Source organism: Medicago truncatula, chromosome 3 (assembly GCF_003473485.1).
Source record: "Medicago truncatula cultivar Jemalong A17 chromosome 3, MtrunA17r5.0-ANR, whole genome shotgun sequence".
In the NCBI taxonomy this organism is placed as follows: Eukaryota; Viridiplantae; Streptophyta; class Magnoliopsida; order Fabales; family Fabaceae; genus Medicago; species Medicago truncatula.
The window spans coordinates 8,432,157-8,452,282 of record NC_053044.1 but is presented as its reverse complement, the minus strand read 5'-3'; the positions used below and the strand labels follow the sequence as shown (position 1 = coordinate 8,452,282).

At 32.1% G+C, this 20,126-nt stretch overlaps 2 protein-coding genes across 2 annotated transcripts; both read right to left on the bottom strand.

The window, feature by feature from the left end:
• Positions 1 to 10,699: 10,699 nt before the first annotated feature.
• On the bottom strand, positions 10,700 to 12,623 carry LOC11445773 (uncharacterized). The gene is made up of 2 exons (XM_003598958.4): positions 12,376 to 12,623; positions 10,700 to 11,311 (listed from the first exon to the last, which is right to left on the bottom strand). The coding sequence occupies exons 1-2, from the start codon at positions 12,523 to 12,525 to the stop codon at positions 10,892 to 10,894; spliced, it is 570 nt and encodes a 189-aa protein (XP_003599006.2). The 5' UTR covers positions 12,526 to 12,623; the 3' UTR covers positions 10,700 to 10,891.
• A 3,504-nt stretch (positions 12,624 to 16,127) lies between these two features.
• Positions 16,128 to 17,374, bottom strand: LOC112420056 (uncharacterized). Its single transcript, XM_024778663.1, has 2 exons — positions 16,987 to 17,374; positions 16,128 to 16,357 (listed from the first exon to the last, which is right to left on the bottom strand). The coding sequence occupies exons 1-2, from the start codon at positions 17,372 to 17,374 to the stop codon at positions 16,128 to 16,130; spliced, it is 618 nt and encodes a 205-aa protein (XP_024634431.1).
• Between the last annotated feature and the right edge of the window lie 2,752 nt (positions 17,375 to 20,126).

Below are 20,126 nucleotides of genomic sequence, written 5' to 3'. Positions count from 1 at the left end.
GTTGTTCCACTAGTACATATATTTCCTTTGAGGAATATTGAGACAGTTGTCAGGACATAATCTTTGCAACATACAAGAAACAACTAATAATTCCTTTAAAAAAAAAACAACTAATTATAAAGTCTCGTTTGTTGACATGTAGAAAAAGTTCATAGAGAAAACAAAAGAAGAAGAAACGGTTTGGAAGTGCCACTACACGAGAGAGAAATGCTGCACGACAGCTTCAATATTTCCAAAATTTTTTTTTCTATTTTTTTAACAAAAATAAATGAGGTGTCAAGTTATTAGTAGTTGTTTGTAAAACCGTATGTGTTAGGTGCGTTTGCATGCACAGAGACATACATGATTGTTTTGGCTGAAACATGCATTTGTCGCATTAGATTGCTTCTAAACGACATAACCATGCATTGACCATACATTCAAACAAAAAATTTAATTCCAAACAACAATTAACAACGCAATGGAGAGAGAGAAAGTGAAAATGTAAAATGTAACTTTAGAGATGGGTGATTTTTCTTATATATATCGAAAATGTCAGGATTTTATAATCCGAACTAGCTTTCGTATTATTTCAGATTTCATAATCCGAAGGGCATTTTCATCTATTTTGCAGGACTCATGAGAAGACATAGGGTGGAAAAAATTTTGATCCTTGTAATATTGAATCGATCAAATTTTTATCCTTGTATAATAAAAAGTTTATATTTCATTATTGTAACATTAGATTCTCCACTTTTACTCTCTTATTTAACTTTGTCCACCTGAATGTGATGGCATGGCATGCTCGGTTGGACTATTTCATTGTTTTATATATTTTTTAATTTCGTCTACAATGTAATATTTTTTTTTTTTGGTATTAGATGAAGTGGTAATCCACTAAAAATAAACTTACACATAACTGTGAGGTCCCGGGTTCGAACCCGGATCACGGCATCCTGCTTTACAATTTTGACATTTGTCAGTTGAGGTAGGACTTCTAGACGCCTATAATGTAAATTTAACTAAATTAGCTTTACTAGTTAACAAATAAATTATAAAAAATAAAAAATAAAAAACTAATTAAAAAAAAAACCCCAAATTGATATACTCATAACACAATCATCTCAAGCATGAAATGTTGAAAGAACAAAAAAGAAGGAGAATTGGGATCAGAGCCAATTAGACATGATTCTATTCTACAAAAAGAATATTATCTTGTAAATTTAGAAAGAACAAAATGGGTGTGGTCCTATCTAATGGCATGCAATGCAATTGGAAAAAGAATAAGCAAAGCTAATGTACAGTATGGATGAAGTTATTTAACTTTATAGGCTCTCCACACTTTCGAATGACAATCAGTCAATCACATTTTTCATTCGTTCAATATGCTTCTTGAAAAGTATATGAATGTATAAAGCATATCCAACACCTATTATTAATTTTTTTTAAAGATCAAAATAAAATATATTACTATCAACAACAAATCAACCCAGCACAAGATGTACCCGGAGAAGATAGTCTAACAAATATAACAGTTCAACAATTTGAAGCATTAATTAGGCGATACCCACGCACACAAATGGGTTTTGGCACCAATTATAAAAACTATGATGAAAAACAACAAATTTAGTTGTAATCCATCGGAAAGAAAGAAGTTTAATATTCTCCACCAGCTGAAGGGGATACCTTTCTCTACCATTAAATAACATGCCATTTATTTCCTTCTAAATATTTCAAACACTAGCAAACCAGATCAGATGCATGAAAGAACACCATGATTTAGCATAACCTGAAGATATACCAAACTGATAAAAATGATCCAATATATTAGATGGATCCGGTGAGTAAACACAAAGCCAATTCGTAACAAGCTGCCAAATCTGACCATGAGACTACAAGTTAGAAATAAATGATTCCCTGATTCCTGTAAACCGCAACCACTAAAACACACTTGTGCTTCATGAGAAATAATCCCTCTCCGACATAGATTGGCTCTAGTGGGCAATCTATCTCGGAAAAGCCGCCAAGCAAACACCAAGACCTTCACAAGAATATCCTTCCACCATAAGAGAGTCGCGGGAACAACAACACTAGGGTGCAGCCTATCTGTGAGGATCAGATAAGCTCCTCTCACTGTATACCCTCCATCTGGATTCGGGACCCACCTCCACTTATCATCGATATCAACATGTAGCATGACAGTCAACAATAAATTCCTACACTCCTCTACCACCCCTAGCTCACACGCCCAATGTCTCCTTCTCCACTTCCAAGCCTCCCCTCCCTCACCCCATCCCTAACTGGTAATGTGAATATTATTAGGTTAGACTTCCTTATTTAAATTTGGCTAAAATATGATTTTGGTCCCTGCAAATATGCGTCGTTTTGGTTTTAGTCCCTGTAATTTTTTTTGTTGTTTTTGGTCCCTGCAAATATGTCTCGTTTTGGTTTTGGTCCCTGACCCCACTTTTGTGATGATTTGCACACGTGGCACATGATGACTGAACCAATTTATTAGAAAAATGGTTCTTGCAAAATCTTTTGATTTTTAAAAAGGTCCCTGCAAAATATTTTACTTTTGAAAATAATCCCTCCAGGGACTATTACAAAATATTTTGTAGGGACCAAAAACAATAAAAAAAATTTACAGGAATTAAAACCAAAATGAAGCATATTTACAAAGACCAAAACCATATTTTAGCTTTTAAATTTGAAATCTCATAGTCATGTGAGTAAGTTTCACTTGATTTACCACTTCATTTACGTATGCACACAAAAAATATACAAGTACCTCATATTTTTCCAAATGACAATATTTCATTACATTTCTTTGCATCTTTTTAGGGGAACATTTATTTGCATGTTGTTAATGCCCAATTTTTCCCATTTATTTAGATTTTATACATGTAATAGATAAATAAAAGTTTTGAAAACAATGATGAGAACTTCTTTCCTCACACCATATATTTATGAAAATCCACACGTGTTAGGAAGTATACATTCAAACGACATAAAAATTATGTTTTTTCTCGAAGTATACTCCCATCTGACTCTAAAGGTGGGAAAAGAAGCTTCCAACAATTATGTTTGCATTTTTTCGAAGTAATTATTGATTTCTGCTCTTCCCCCAACACATTTTGCTCCCACCCAGTAGCTTTGCCTAAACTACCCCTGCGCTAGTTAAGTCACGCAGCATGACTTAACTAGCGCACCTTATATGGTGTGCGTGAGTTAAGACACACACCACTGACATGTGCGCGAGTTAACTCATGCAGGTTGTTCGGGGGTCAAAATTGAAGAACACACGTTTTTTGGACGGTGTTCAATGCATTTTAATTGGTTTTGCACGTTTTTGTTAAGTTTTTCACGTTTTTTTACTATATTTATAGTAGATATAACCTATGTTTAGAGCTGTCAAAAACGGGGCGGCCCATTGGCCCAATTTTTTGGGTCGGGCCTCAAAAAGTAGGCCCAAAAGCACCACGGGCCTTTTTGGCCCAGCCCATTCAGCCCAATGTTAAAAATAGGTCGGGCCGGGCTTCAGGCCGGCCCATTTAAAATAAATAAAAATCAAATTGTAATTTATTTTTTTTGGGCTGAGTTATTTTTTTCTCTTTCTTTTTTTATAAAGCCCATTTCTAACTTGTAGGCCCACATACACAACCCAAGTACCCAAGTCCAACCCACTCCAACCAACAAAAACCCTAAATCTAATCTCAAATTTCTCCCAGCTCTCTGTCTTCTAACTAGCAACCAGCGGCGCGCTTCTTCTTCGGACAAACGAAGAACAACGACGGCAAATTCCGGCCAAAATCTTGCTCATCTACGGCGAGTTTCGTCATTGTACTGTTAATTCCGGCCAATCTTCGTTGCTTTAATAGATAATTTTACAGGTTTTACAGCCCATGCATCAACCGGGCTGGCCCAGCCCAGTTATATGCATTGGCTCATCGGGCCTGGGCCAGGCCGGCCCATTTGACACCTCTACCTATGTTACAATCTCCCCTTATAAATACACCTCTAAACTTCTCCATTTCCTCACACCATCTCACATTCTCACCCTCCTCACTCCCTCCCTCTATGAATCTCCATTTCAGCGTGAATTAGAATAAAAACTGTGTATTGAATAAATTCGAATAAAGTTACGGATTAAAAAAAATCGAAAAAGGGCCTAATTAAACTTAGCATGAATATGAATAAAGTTGCGTATTGAATAAATTCGAATAAAAGTTATGTTTTTTTTGAAGAAGCTCGAATAAAAGTTATATTATTTTACATAAACAACATGTATACCAACTATATATGTTATCACATCAAATTCCTTCATATAAGACGAGTCATCACATAATACATGTTTATAAATATGTCCTATCATTACATTACATTCCATTCGGGTTGCACCTTCAAACTGGCTAAAGACCAGGACTCCAACATTCGCCCGGAAGTACTATTGTTTTATTCAAAAGATTAAATTAGTGTTAGGCTTGGTTTAAATAATAGTATTCAAGTGTCAAAAGAATGAGGTACATTCCTTGACACTTCAATACCTTTATTTAAACCAGCGTAACATGAATTTAATATTTTGAATGGAACAATAGAACTTCCGGACCGAATGCTAGAAACCTGGCGTTTAACAAGTTTGAATTTCCATTTCAAGGTAATACAATTGTTGTAGTTGGAAGGTGCATTCCCTACCTGATCACGATCCCTACTTAATCACGATCTTCTGGCGAAATAAGACTGTTGATAAAATCTTTAGTTGATCTCATCAAAGTTACACGTATATCGATCAACTGGACATTTATACCGAACGTTTGTACAACAATTTTCTTACCCCTGAATAGGGTAAATTCAAACTTGCCAAACAGCAAGACTCCAACATTCGATCCGCGTTTCTATTGTTCCATTCAAAAGTTTAAATTCTTGTTAGGCTGAGATTAAATGATGGTATTCAAGTGTCAAAAGAATGAGGTGCATTCCTTGACACTTGATTACCATCATTTAAACCGGCCTAACAAGAATTTAATCTTTTGAAAGGAACAATAGAAATGTCGATCGAATGTTGGAGTCTTGCCGTTTGGCAAGTTTGAATTACCTCATTCAAAGGAAGACAATTGTTGTAGTTAGAAGGTGCATTCATTCCGTACCTAATGACGATCTTCTAGCGGAATCAGATTGTTGATAATATCTTCAGTTGATCTTAGCAACTTTACCCGCATATCGATCCACTGGAACATGTTGTGCTCCCAAAACATGCTCGTCACATTTTCGTCGTTTGTTAATTCCACCCAACTAAATGATACCCTCCCCCTCATCGAGTGTTGGACGTTTATGCCGAACGTATTCCACCCTCCTTGTGTCTCCGGGGTTGACTACCTAGTTGAATTCATTCAGTTCTTCCTTGAGACCTCTTAACGTTACACCAAGGCAACGGACCTTCAACCTCTGAGGTTCTCCGCCGTTGAATTGTGCATGAACGTCGATCCACCCGGCCATTGCTTCAAATCTACACCATAAGAAATTAAAAACAATCAATGAAAAACTCATTCAAACATTTCATCAAACACTTGGAGTAAACATTATACATAAACCCTAAAAGTCATAACAACAACATTAACATGCAAACATCCAAACACAATTAAGCAACATAAGTCATTTACATGTAACATTGTATCATTTCTTGCAAGCAAAATCAAAATTTAAACAAACCCTAAATCTAAAAAAATTCTCGAAAACTCAAAACTACAACATAAACATGCAAAAATCTAAACTTTTAAGCAACACAAGTCATTTTCATGAAAACATTGTATGATTTCTTGCCAAAAAAACCAAAATTTAAACAAACCCTAAATCTAAAAAATTTATAATTTAAGAGAAAAAAAACTAATGTATAAACATAAAAGGTTAATGGTGTTTGATTATGAAAACTTACTTGTTATTGGAGTGTTGTTTGATTTGAACTTGAACGAATTTTGGATTTGGGTGATTTGAGAGAGATTTTTTGAGATTTTAGATGAGAAATGAGGAAATGAGGTGTTCTGCCTTGTTTAAAACATGTAGTGTGAGTTAATTAACACAGTGTTAGTTAACTCACACAACGTTAGTTAATTAGTAGCGCAAAAATTAACACTTGTCCTAGTTAACTAGCGCATGGGCATTTTCGGAATGGCTGCACGGCGCGAGTGTTTTGTGCAAGAGCAAAAATCGTAATTATTTTATACATGGTGAGGCCCAATAAACAAAAATTGTGTAAATGGGCAAGTTAAGCCCAATAAAATTGGATCATATTATTGTCACATCCCACACTTCATTTTGCTACTTTCCACTTAAGTGCAAAAAGACTAAAACACTATTATTCCTTATAAACTCTTATCTCATCCCCTTCTCCAATCCATCTATCATGTCCCTTTTCCACACATCATTCCTTGCCCTACCTTAGCATCTTCAACCATCATTTATCACTTTATAAACATCAAGACTCTTATTAATTTTAGAATTTTTATATTTGTTGCATGAAGTCTTAATTAAGTGTTGCATCTTATGATCATTTAGTGGTCATGTTAGAAAGTTTGTTATCATTCCAAGAGTAGTTTTCAAAAATATTTTCTTCAAAGTAAAAATACACAATTGATTTTGCCCAGAGAATGTTATAATTTCTTCTAACATTTTATGGGCTACAAGCAATTTTAGGTTTTGGTCTTAGTAAAAACGGGTTGATTTTGTGATCTATTTGATATTTGATGATGCTTATGCCATAATAAAAGTGATCAATTAATAATTAGTTTTTGAACACCTAATATGATTTGTGTAAAAACATAGTGTATGCTCAAACATTAGGGTCCATGATGGGTGGTAGATACCTAGGGTTGTAAGTTTATAAACATAAATGCTAGGTCTCCTTTGCGATCACTCTAATAATTCTTCTTTTTAGTGGTTTTCCAGGACCAGAAGTCTGAAGCACGTGAAATGTAAAGGAAGACTCTTGTCCTAAATCTCGGTGAGTCTGGGTAATCATGAATATGGCTTATTCAAATACGTGTGTTTTAATTTCATATAATAACTCGATCTTGATGATTTAATTCTTACATGAGTTCTAGATTTTCGTACATAATACATCAGCTCCAAAATAGTGTCAACAACTAGCATAATGATTCTGTCAACATTAAACTTTAATTTTTGATACGTAATGCATCAACTCCTAATTAGCGTTGATCAAGGACATCCCATCAACACTGAACTTTAATTTTCATCAATCAATAATTATAAGGGTTTAGAACTACTAGGTGTACCCTTTATGTTTATTTTAATAAATTTGCTTCTAATGCATCTAAGTTCTACACAAAAAGCAATAGAAAAAACAACAAAAAGCATCACATAAAAATATATATCATAATTTACGTTGGGTTACGTTGTAATAGATACGAAGTTTTCACCATCATTTAACAGTGATTATTTTTTATCAAAATATTTGAGGAGCAAATAAAGTGGATTCTTCCCTTTCATTTGATTTTTTTTTTTTTTATGCACAAAATCAAATATACATTACATTAAATTAAGTAGTACTTTAAAAAAATGTAGCAACATAAATACCTAAATTAAAGTTGTGACTTTCCTTAGTCATTATGGCAAACATATCTCTAGTGACTCATGTGATGAGAATGCATGAACTCATCATCAGCTCTTATGCCAATAAAACGTGTATGGAACCAACCATAAAAAATTATTGTAGGGACAAAAATATAATACGTGACAAGAAAAATCAACAATTCAATTTCTGAATAATTCCCATTTTAGTGTATAGTACATTTAATTAGGACTAGTTCATTGAGTACTTTTGACCAAGCTATTTTTATATTACCAAACTTAATGCCCAACTTATTTTGGTTTATTTGAAACTTAGAAAATTGAAAGGAAATAATTGTTAGAGCACTTGCTAAATGACAGAAATTATTTCACTGAATTATGAAGATTATAAAGAGAAGTTAATATTTGAAGATGTCTCAAATTTGACTGGAATTCTATATAAGATGACCATGTGATAAAGCCTATTATTTTTAAAACGATTCTTAAATAATGCCATCAATGAAAATGTTTAGGTAGTAGGATATGCCAGAAATTTATTTTGTGACTTTTCTTCACATAAATATGTACTATTGTGATTTAATTTTCTTCAAACTTCTCTTTGACTGGTTAATTTTGTTCAAACATAAAAGTTTGTGATTGCTTCGTGCATATTTCTATACATACTACATAGGCTCCTAGATATCTTGTGCAAACTTATGTTAAAAAGGGTTTTTGACCTAATTGGATAAGGCCTCTAATTATAATTAAAGATTTTTTTTTGAAGGACTAATTAAAGATTGCGAGTTCGATTTGTATAGTCTTCATATTATTTTAATTGTTATTCTTCTTATTTTGTATAGTAAGGTTAAATTGTATTAAATTTTATTTAAAGCCTTTACTTTAGGCTAACAAGTTTGTTGCACGATTTGTCAATCTTTTTTTTTTTTTTTTTTTTTAGTTTCAATAGCCTAGTGCGATCACACACTTTTCAAATTGTAGAGAAGAGGAAAATCTGAGGATCGAACCTCAGCCCCTGTAAATATTATCCCTGGTAGCTACCAACTGAGCTACACTTACGGGTTACGGTTTGTCAATCTCTTATGATTTAAATTCATGAAGAAGTCTTACACAGTCACTAGTATTTAGACACATTATTTAGATGTAACACATAAAGATAAAAATATATAATATTTTATTATTTTTCCATTTTATCTTTTGTCAAATAAAGTGTCTAAATAGTTGTGACCAACTAAGCATTTTCTGAAGTCCATTATTATGAATAATGAGTCAATTCCTGCAACTAAGGATGATGCACCAATGAAATCATATGTATCCGCTATGATTAAATCCTTGTATAATTTAGTGTCTTATGATACTCTTTCAGTCTTTCATTTTCATAAACTTTGATGTGTTTCGTTTACATAAGCCAATAGGCATTGAAAATTTATTCCAAATTTGGTCATGTCAATGTTCCAAGTCATACTATTCAGCAACATAGTCATACTATTGAACAACATTAACATGTGTTTAATCTCCATCCACCTTCAACAACAAGAATTTCAGAAAAATTTCAGAAGAAAATGAAGAAAACCTAACGTTTTTGAATTAAAACTAACGGAAAGAACCAAAATGTGTAACAGAGAAAAGTTAAAGGACCAAAATAAATCGAATTTTAATTAAGAGACCAAAACAATACTACATAAATAGTTAAGGGACTAAAAATGCAATTTAGCCTTTTTTTTTCCCAAAAAATTCTATGTATGGAGTATGATTTTGGTCAGAGATTGATTTCCTTATGAAGGACTGTATAATGGTGTTTTTTCACATAGATGCTACATCTATTATGACTACCTACTACCATTAACTGTGACTTGATAAAGCCACACAATTATTAGCAACCTCTTCATCCATTAAATGGTTAGCTTACTTATGAGTTATGATTTGTAATTATGTGAAACAAGATTGGGCTAAAGAACGTGTAGTCTCAATCTAAAATTATTGGCTTGTTTGTCTTTGACCATGTATGAAAAACTTTGTATAATTAGAACATAGCAATGATATGTGTACATCCATTTAATGACAACTTTATTTTTCTCTCTTTTGATTGGTTAAAAAAAATGGAGAGAGAAAAAGGAAGAGTGAGGATAACATCATGTGAGTATGAGAAAGAAAGTTGTCAAAAAGTTGTAGCAAAATGGTTGTACAAATATCATTTCTCATTAGAATAATAGGAGTTATTGCGATTTTTTTTTTAATAAATGCAAATTTAAATAGGTTATTTTTAGTCTCTGATGTCAGCTTAATAAATCACGTAACTGTGATTTTATTAGGTCATGTATGATGTCAGAAACTAAAAAAAAAAAAGCTTACATTGACTAAAACCAAAAAACATAACAATTGCAGTAACTAAAATCATTTTTAATTTAGTTTATATTTTCTATCATGTTAAATAGAAAAGCAAAAGACCAGTATAACCTGAAATATAGTAACAATTACTTCTGAGTTTTAATTATACTATTTTTAAGCATCTCAGTGATATCTCTGAGTTATAATATAACTGCATTTTATGATCTACTTAAGGTCTAAATGAATATTGTTAAAATTAATTTCATTTATCATTGTTGTTTAGGATAAAATAACTGCTATAAGCTAAAAGAGTTTGGCAGAAATGAAATCAGACACCAAGGAGAGCTCTCAAGGGCTTCAACCTAAAAGAGTTCAAGTCTAACCGATGTTTTAGAATCGAACCGGACATAGAACTGGCGAAACCTCAGGGTTATGGTTCAACCGCTTCAAACCACCACCAAACTTCTCGAATAACTGAACCATATATAGTGCCGGCTAATGGTTCAACCGTCGGGTTCAGTTAGATTTTTAAAACATTGATTCTAACATCTTTCCAAGATGACATGGTATGGTTATAATCTCTGAAGCACAAATACTCATCGTATTAGGTGTGTCCTGGTGTTGGATACAAATCATGTCCGACACGACTCTGACACATACAATTACATTGAATTATGTCATTTTTCTCAAACTATTATCGGTGTTGATATGTCTGTCCGTTTCATGTCCATATCCGAGTCATTGTTTCATAGGTTGTAATTCATAACAACACCACACAAGTGAAACAATTCTTATAGAGAACATAAAAATGTTAAATCTAATAACAGAATCAGTTAATTCTGTTTATTTAGTTACATTTTCTGTTTGTTCCATTTCCATATATAAATCTTTGAATCATTCACAAATCAATCAATGAATTCATTCATTATTTCTTCACTTTTCACATCATAATACAATAAGATAACAAAGGACTAATATAAAAACCATAAGAGAGAAATCAAATTTATTTTATTTTCTGCAAGTTGGATACAAAACTTGAACCAGCAAAACCAGCAGAACCACCAACAACACAGATCAAAGCAACCACAGCCTGCAATCCAACCTCGACAACATTATCTTCGGGAACAAGATAAACAAACAAAGGACCTAAAAGAAGCAAAACAAAGCTGAGTGTGAAGAGTGATCCTGGAGTTGATGGATCAGTAGCAGCTGATAAAACACCAAGTTCTTCTGCTTTTGAAAGGAGACCAAGTTTCTCTATTGTTGAGAGAGATAATCCTGCTTTCTCGGCTGCCGATAATAAACCTGCTTTCTCTGCCTTGGTTAACAGTCTCAGTTGCTCCATTCTTGTGAGGAGTTTAACGGATTGTGTCGATGTTACAGCACTCCTAGGTTTTTCCCCAAGTGGGAATACAGTTGAATTCTGCAATTGTGCTAGTGACTTAGTTACTGTAAGAAATAAAACTTTTCTCCCCAAAAAACAGGCTGGTTCTACGGTAGACCACTTGAAAATTATCGTAGAGATACCAATGACAACCGATGTTGATCTTGGAAGTAGAAAATCACAGTCATCGTTGCTGTCATAGGTGATATGGTGACTTGATTGGTGCGTGTTCTACCAAAACATAGAAAAACGAATATGAGTTGAGTTTTGTTGGCTCATTCGTTTTCCCATATGTTTTTTTCGAACTAGTATCAATCAAGTCACCGTCTCACTCATGAAGACAAAGAGGATCATGAGTTTCTACTTCCGACAAGTACCATGAGTCATAGTTTCGGGTTATTTTCAAGTGTTAATCCACCTTGGACACCTATCTAACTGGACCACCATAGAATTTTCTCAAAAAACATGTTTTACATAATGCCATATTTAGAAATGCTTTGTTTAAATATGCCTGGTCTGTTAAAAAATTTAAATTCTAAACGTGATAAATTCACTATCATACACCATTTTTAGTACTTGTCTGACCTTTTCGAAGGCCTGGCGTGTTAGCCTACTTAAAAGCCTGACAAAGTAAAATTTCTACGTAGGCTAATGGTTAAATTATTGAAATTTTTTGACAGTATAGTTCCTTTATTTTCCCTAAATAGTCCAGCAAGCGACAAAACTCACACACACACGAAGTGTTGATAAGTAGGGAATTGGAAGTTCAAACCCGCCTCTGAGAAAATCAAATGTCTCCTCAGTCTTTTACCATATGAGTTGTACTTACGCGACAAAAGTTTTATACAAGTTTGTTTCTTAAAGATCAATTAACTCCCATAACAACCGATGTCACATATTGTTAAATTTCACATACGTTTTATAATATTATAAGAGCTAGTTTTTCAACCTTTCTCATAATTAAAGTGGTAAATAATATAATATTATAGACATGTTCCAGTTCCACACAGCATAATATTTTGCATAAAAGGAATAAAAGCAATTATGTAAATCATCAAAAATCATAATAACAAGTAATAATATAGTTATTGTTTTACACTGACCTTTTTAGAAGTGACAGTAACTGGTTTGGGAGTAGCCATGGATTTGACCAGAAAAGGTGAGAAAGTGTGAGAGTTTTGTGTTGAGGGAGGAGAAGAGAAGATCAAGCTGTTACTACAAATGGATGCTGAGGCCTTCATTGTCATCATCATCAAGTTTCTTTCTTTCTTTTCTTTTTTTTTCTTATCACTTAGTAGTTGTGATGAAGAAGAGTATCATAAGCAATGATAATGAGTGGATGATATAATTGATGATGAGGTACAATAGAGACCATGGATTGGTTTTCCATTATGTCATTTATTTTTTGAAGTTTTTTTTTTTTTTAATAAATTTTTAAATGTGTGTTTGTTTTAAGTTTACCAAAGAGAAAGTAAGGATGATAATTTAACATTCTTATGTTTGATACATGTATGTAAATAGGGAGCTTTTACTAGTACGTTCGTAAATTGAAGTGTATTGATACATCATACATCGGTTTTTTTTTAGATCAATAAATTAATGTTTATTTTTATAAAATAAAGAATTATTTGTGGACTTTTATGTTTTAGAAAATATCATTTCATAATAAAAATAATAATTTCATACTAAATTTTTTACATTTTATTCTAAAAAATAATTTGTATTTACTATTACGAATAATAAAATTAAAAAAATAAAAATTTACTTTCGCAGACACTTTTTAGTAAATAAGATTTAGTTTCAAGAATTGCCTATGAGCCAACATCTGGGGCATATACAACAAATCCAACCTTGCCCAAGATGTTGTTGTGGTTACTTCACGATTTCTCTCAAAACTTTATCTTAGAGGCACAAAACAATGACACTTCTCGCCTTGTGCACCATCTTAGTTTTGTCTGCTTTTGACATGGCAGCAGACAATGCAGCCTCAACAGTCGGTGCCTGCACACTTTTGTTGGAACATGAAGACTGCTTGCATCTTCATCTTCGTCCGATGAATTTTTCGATATTCCACTTGGTAACCATGGTGCTCGTTTAATGATTTGTTGTTATTGCCCCACAGTAGGCGTCAATTGTTGTGAATTCAATCAAAACTCACATCGATACTTTAATGTGTGAAGCAAAATTAGCATCAATCAAACAAGCACAAACAATAAAAAAAAAAAAAAATGTTCACAAATAATTTTTTGCAAAAAGCACAACGATATTTGTTTACCAAGTTCAGTCCAAATTTGACATATGTCTATTGGAGAGAGAGCTCTTCAATCCACTATCAAAGAATCTCTTACAAAAAAATAGAAGAGTTACAAGAAATTAGTCTTAAAGTATAAACTCGAAGTTCTACCATTTTCTTGATTCTCTTCACGTTATCAAGAAACTCAATGATTTCACTCACGAAGGTGTTTGGATTGTTTCCGAATTATAGAGTATAACTTAAAAGTACTCAATTCTTAGCCTTTGATCTCCGAATAATTTCTATTCTTGAAAATGAACTCACAAAACATACATATTCATAAACATCTGGAGAAGCATAAAAAAATAAAATAAAGATCCCCAAATGCATTGGAATAATGAAGAAATCATTGAACACGAAGTAGTCAAATTTACTGTCAAAAAATTATGAAAATCTCTCACTCTCCTATCCTTTACGTGAATCACTCCTCGAAAATCTATTGTTGTATTGTTGGAATGGGGAAGAAAAACACGACACACATGTAAACACAAATTACTATCAGTCATAACTATAGTTAGGATAAAAAAGAGTTGTAATCTTTTTTCCAAGTAACATGCTAGAATCATTCAAAATGAAGTTGAGATTGAGCAGAATCCCTTCGATAGAATCAAGACGTCAAAGTAATATTGAAGAGATATCAATGCCAACGTGGATCCATATGGAGACAAATATGGCATATATAATTCAGCTCACAAATATTTTGATACAATCTTAACTTTAAAAGCTATTTTGTGGGATGAGACAGACAAAGGATAGAAATCATACATTATTAGTTCTGAACCGAAACAAGACTATGATCATGAAACTTTGTGTAAAAGGATACAAAAACAGGTTTAAGTTTATGTACAGGGCGCCATTTAGCTTGGATCAATGAAATTTTGGGTTAAGATGGACCAATTTTTTTTTAACCTTTAGATTGAATCAACTACCAATTTTTATTATAGTCCATCCACATCAAATACAACCCATCAATACATAATAAAATATAAATGACATAAAAGAACATTCGTAATTCTTAATAAAATGTAAATCAATTAATATTTAAGATATTTAATAACTTAAATTAATCAATTTAATATATATTTTACATATTAATAATTAATTTTTTAATTTTTTTGGTCAAAATACTTAATTAATTTATTTTGATTAAATTATATTTTCAGTTTAATTCATTTCAATTTTTATATTTTATTTCAATTAAATAAATTATTCTCAGTTTTTTTTTTATAATATTTCAGTTTTAAGATTTATTTTACGTGTATCAGATTTTTTTTATTAATATTTAAGTATACAATTTTATTTTAAAAACAAAACAAAATATAAGAAACCCATAAGATTAAAAACAAAAATATTAAAGAAAGAACAACAACAACAACAACAAAAATTCAAAAAGAAGTTATTTAATAACATAAGAAACAACAACTAGATTTTTTTTCGTAAAGAAAACCAATTGAATACTTATTTAATTCATGTTATACTTTTTTTTTAAGAAATTTAATTCTTATCCCTTCAAAATAAATTAATTCATATATTACATAAAAACTCGGTCAATATCAAGTGCCGTAAGAAAAAGACTACTTGTATTGCTAAATAAAAATAATATGTGACGAAAAAAAAGTAGAGAGTAAATGAGAGTTATAGAGTAGATGGGTGAGATTTGATGTTTATAGACCATGATAAAATTTGGTGGATTCATATGATCTAATGGTACAAAAAATTGGTCCATCATGAACCAATATTTTTATAGGTTCATTTTATACTTCACCTTATGTACAGTTCAATTTGAGCAAAGGGACCAATGTGAAAATGGACATACAGACCTGCAATTGAGGCAAGATAAGGTCTAAGTTTACCCATACACTCCATTAAAATTGTTTACTTATCAAAAGAGAGAGAAGCAAACTTCTCTCCCACAGCCAAAGATCGAACTCACAAGGCAAGATAGAAATTTTGAGATATATATGAGACCTCGCATCTAAGAGATAGTATAAAAAATAGATACAATTATTTTTAATAAAATCTTATAACAAAGATATCTGGAATATAGTATAGCATACCTTACCTTACCCCAGTTTAATGGAATGGTGATGGTTACATCTAAAATCCAAACATATCCAAATCCTCCCTCCAGCCAAACTCCATCTTCAGCCCCTCTGATTCTAGCACTAGAGATGGCCTTTTTCTAGGTTTCGCATTAAAACACTCATTTGATTCACTGCTTTCAAGTTCTACATTAGTAATGGATGCTTCAAAGAATTCTTCAAAGTATGCAGTCATAAACTTCACTAGTGATGAGACCACATTTGAAGAGAATTCGACATGAAGTGAATCAACTCTTCAACACATTACTTCCAATTAACCTTCTGTCTACACGGTGGTTTTCTATTTTCCAACACGCATTTTTTTTTTTAATGCAGGAGACGCTTGAACCTTTATACAAATCGGTTCATAGTAATTCTATTAAAAGGTAAACCTAAACTGTCTCTAAAAAGCAGATGCAAAACAAAAGAGGGTGGAGCAGTCCACCACTGGGAGGAGTGAATTGCTAGCCCTTGATTATTCTTAGCAAAGTGCATCAGCCACCATATTACTCTCCCTAAGAACATGAGAAACTTTGCCCCTGAGATGGCCCCAAAGCTTCATGCAGTTATGCCATCTAGAATGCATTCTCCAAGGTACACCTTCAGACTTGTGGAAAGCTTTGACAACCAATATTGAATAAGTCTCAATCCATAGAGCAGTGACTTGCAAATCAATAGCCTTTTCTATGGCAAGCATACAAGCACTAAATTCTGCTTCCAACACACACTTAATCAAACTAAATAACCATTGAAAAAAAAAGGCAACCCAGTGCACTAAAGCTCCCGCATACGCATGGTCTGGAAAGGGATCCCACCATTTGATGTATTGTACGCAGTCTTACCCTGTTTTTTAGACAAGATGCTGTTTCCAGGACTTGAATCCGTGACCTTCCAGTCACATGACAACAACTCTTTCATCAAGCATTAATTAACAATGATCGAAACATGCATAAAATAAATAACAACAGCAACAAAAGTTAAGCCTTATCCCACTAAGTGGTATCGACTACATGGATCGAACAACACCATAATGTTCTATCTAGCTCATAAAATAAATAACAAACATAAATTAACCATATATATGTCGTGGTTGAGTCTCATGCTAAAGTGACATAGCATAGCATCCAAACCCTAACATTAAGAGCAAGGTGATATCAAACTCTTAATGTAGACTTCAGGATTCATCCATCTATTGATGTTTTGAATCTCATGAATCTTCAAAGTATCGTTTTTGGAATCGTAAACAACCAACTTCAATATGTTACTTCCTACCTCATAAAAATCCATTAGCAGTTTCTCATCATCAGAAATATATAAAGCTTTTGTATAGGCACACAAACCTCGATCTTCCATGTAAGGAACATTGTACAATTTAATCCAAGACTCTTTATTACCATACTCCTTCATAATCCAAACATCCAATAACATCTTACTACGTGCAAAGGTACACAAACAATCCCTCACCACCCCCAAGGTCCATAAATCCTTCTCCAAATCAGGAGGTGTAATATTTTGATACGTCTCCTTCTTCAAATCAAGCGAAACAATAGCATACTCATCCAAATCACCAAATGCAAACCAATTGATTGTGCCACTAACAAATGTTCCTACACAATTGACATAACCAGAATATGGAAAGTCCTCTATCCTTCTCCAATAATCCGTACCCAAAACAAGGAGTTGTTGAGACAGCGAAGTTGAAGGAGATGCTTTACGGATAGTCTGCATATATAGAATTTCAGCAATGAGATCGAAGGTGAGAGTGGGTAGTGGTGATGAAGTTAGGGTTTCGGTGGAGGTGAGTAAATTACTCAAATACTCCTCGGCAGTTAACTGCCGAAATTTTAAAGAATGGTTGTAGTTAACTGCCGAGCAAAATTTCGGCAGTTAAATGCCGAGGAATTTCAAACCTGAAATTAAATAAGAAAATACACCTAAATTTTCCTTAATTAAATTTAATTCTTTAATCCTTTTAAGGAATTAAACATAATTATTTTTATAATTTCATTCATATGATTTTGTTGCCATAAATGAAAAAATATGAGAGATGAATAATATCTCCAATCGGTAGTTAATTGACCTAAAATGACGATTCAATAAAAAAAATGCAACAACAAAAACGTTACAAATGATATAATAATTATATTTGTAATTATTAGTAATTAATTTCATTGATGTCTGTCATTATTCATAGGTTTGACTAACCTATCATTACTTTATACTAATATTTCATATATTATTACTTTAATTAACATGAAAAAACGCAACAACAAAAAATAAAAATGTTTGCCATCGATAATTAATGGACCTAAAATGGTGATTCAATAAAAAAAATGCAACAACAAAAAACATTATAAATGATAGAATAATTATATTTATAATTAATTTCATTGATGTCTGTCATTATTTATAGGTTTGACTAACTTATTATTACTTTATAATATTTTAGATATTATCCATCTCTCTTTCAAATAATTATATTTGTAATTATCCTATTAATAAAACCTCTTTTTTTTGTAGAAATAAAACTTATTTTCTATTACTAGTAAGAAACGTGATCGAATATGTAATTCTAGGATCTCATATTTCTTCATTTATGACAACAAAATTATATGAATGAAATCAACAACGTTATAAAAAGAATCATGTAGTAAAGAATTAAATTTAATTAAGGGAAAATTTAGGTGTATTTCCTTATTTAATTTCAGGTTTGAAATTCCTCGGCAGTTAACTGCCGAAGTTTTCCTCAGCAGTTAACTGCAGCCGGTTCTTTAAAATTTCGGCAGTTAACTGCCGAAGGGTATTTAGGTAAATTACTCGTGTTTCTCAGCCAAACCAAATGTGTGAACAACAATACTCTTAAAATGTTCATCCTATGTGCAGGGGCGGATCCAAACATTTAGCATAGGTGGGACTAAAATTTTGAAGAATTGTTTTTTCTATCATATGCAAATTTACATGCGTTAAGAAATTTAAAATGGTAAATTTGTCTTGTAACTTCTGTATTTTATATTAAATATATAACTTTTTAATAAATAATTAGTGTTTTTTCAATGAAAAGTTACTTTATTTGTGCATGCGGTGCATCCATATTAAGCACAATTTGTCTTGCTTATGTTCATACAAGTATTGTTCATTGTTGGATCATAAGGTGGCAATGGCCATCCGTACAATTTGTCTTGCTACTTCAATACAAGTGAACCATGCCCCCTCCTCCCTTCACAAAGAAAATTCAGGCCATACATTCGCCCTCCCTCTATAAATACTATTTCATTTTCCTTTGTTTTTGCAAAAACACTTAATGAACACGTTTGAAACCATTCTAATTTCAATAACTCAGGGACAAGCTTCTGATAAAACGCATGGGGATGCGGGATTTTTTTTTTGCAATTTTTTTTCTTAAAAAAACACTTGAAATATTTTTGAATGAAAGTTATGTTATTTATTTTTTTTTTAACAATCAAAATTGAGATATTTCAATTGTGATGTTTTTACTATCTTTTCATAGCTAAAGTGCGGGTAATGGATGCGGGTATGGGCACTTAGGTATTCATAGGGTATGGGGAAAGGGCAATGTAGTATCCTACCCATAAGGTACCCATTATCATTCTTCCTACCCACAACTCATAAACTAGCTTATGATAAAACGCACGAGGATGCGGACTTTTTTTGGCAAAAGTTTTTTTAAAAAGACACTTAAAATATTTTTGAATGAAAGTTACGGTGATTTTCTTCTTCACACCTTTCCACTTGGTTGAAAATATAAGTGTTTCTAGGTGAAAAACTTTTATTCCTTTAACCCATTTACCACATTCAAGCATTGTTTCAATGATGTTTTTGTTTTTGTCCAAGTTACATATCAGTCATATGTATGCATATTTTGAGTATTTTATTATTCAAGTATTCGATTTCTAGTTTGTTGTGATTCAAGCAATTTATTTTAACTTCTTTATCACTTAAGCATATTATTTCTCGTTGTATTGTTCGATCATTTTATCTCAATTTCTTTATGATTCACACGTTTTATTTCAACCTCTTATTTGTGATTCAATTACTACTTCATTAATTTCAAGATTTATTTATGATTCAATAAATTTATCTATGTTTTACTATATCTTGATATGTCTTAGACATAGCAAGAGGCTTGAAACTTCACATATGTTCACATGAATAAAGTTTTTGAATCATAAATAAGTCATTAAATAAAATAGATACATGATATAGAATAAGAAGTTTAGATAAAATGGTTGAATTACATGGGACTTGGAATAAAATGTTTGAATCATTAAAGACTTGAAAATATTTCAATTATTCTAAATAACTTAAAATAAAGTGTTTGAATCATAAAGAATTGGAAGTTATAGAATACTTGAATAGTAAAGAGATTGAAATATAATGCATTAATCATAAAGAACCGGAACAACACAATAAAACCAATTAAAACACTACTTGATAAAAAGATAAATTGGATAGAAGGAAC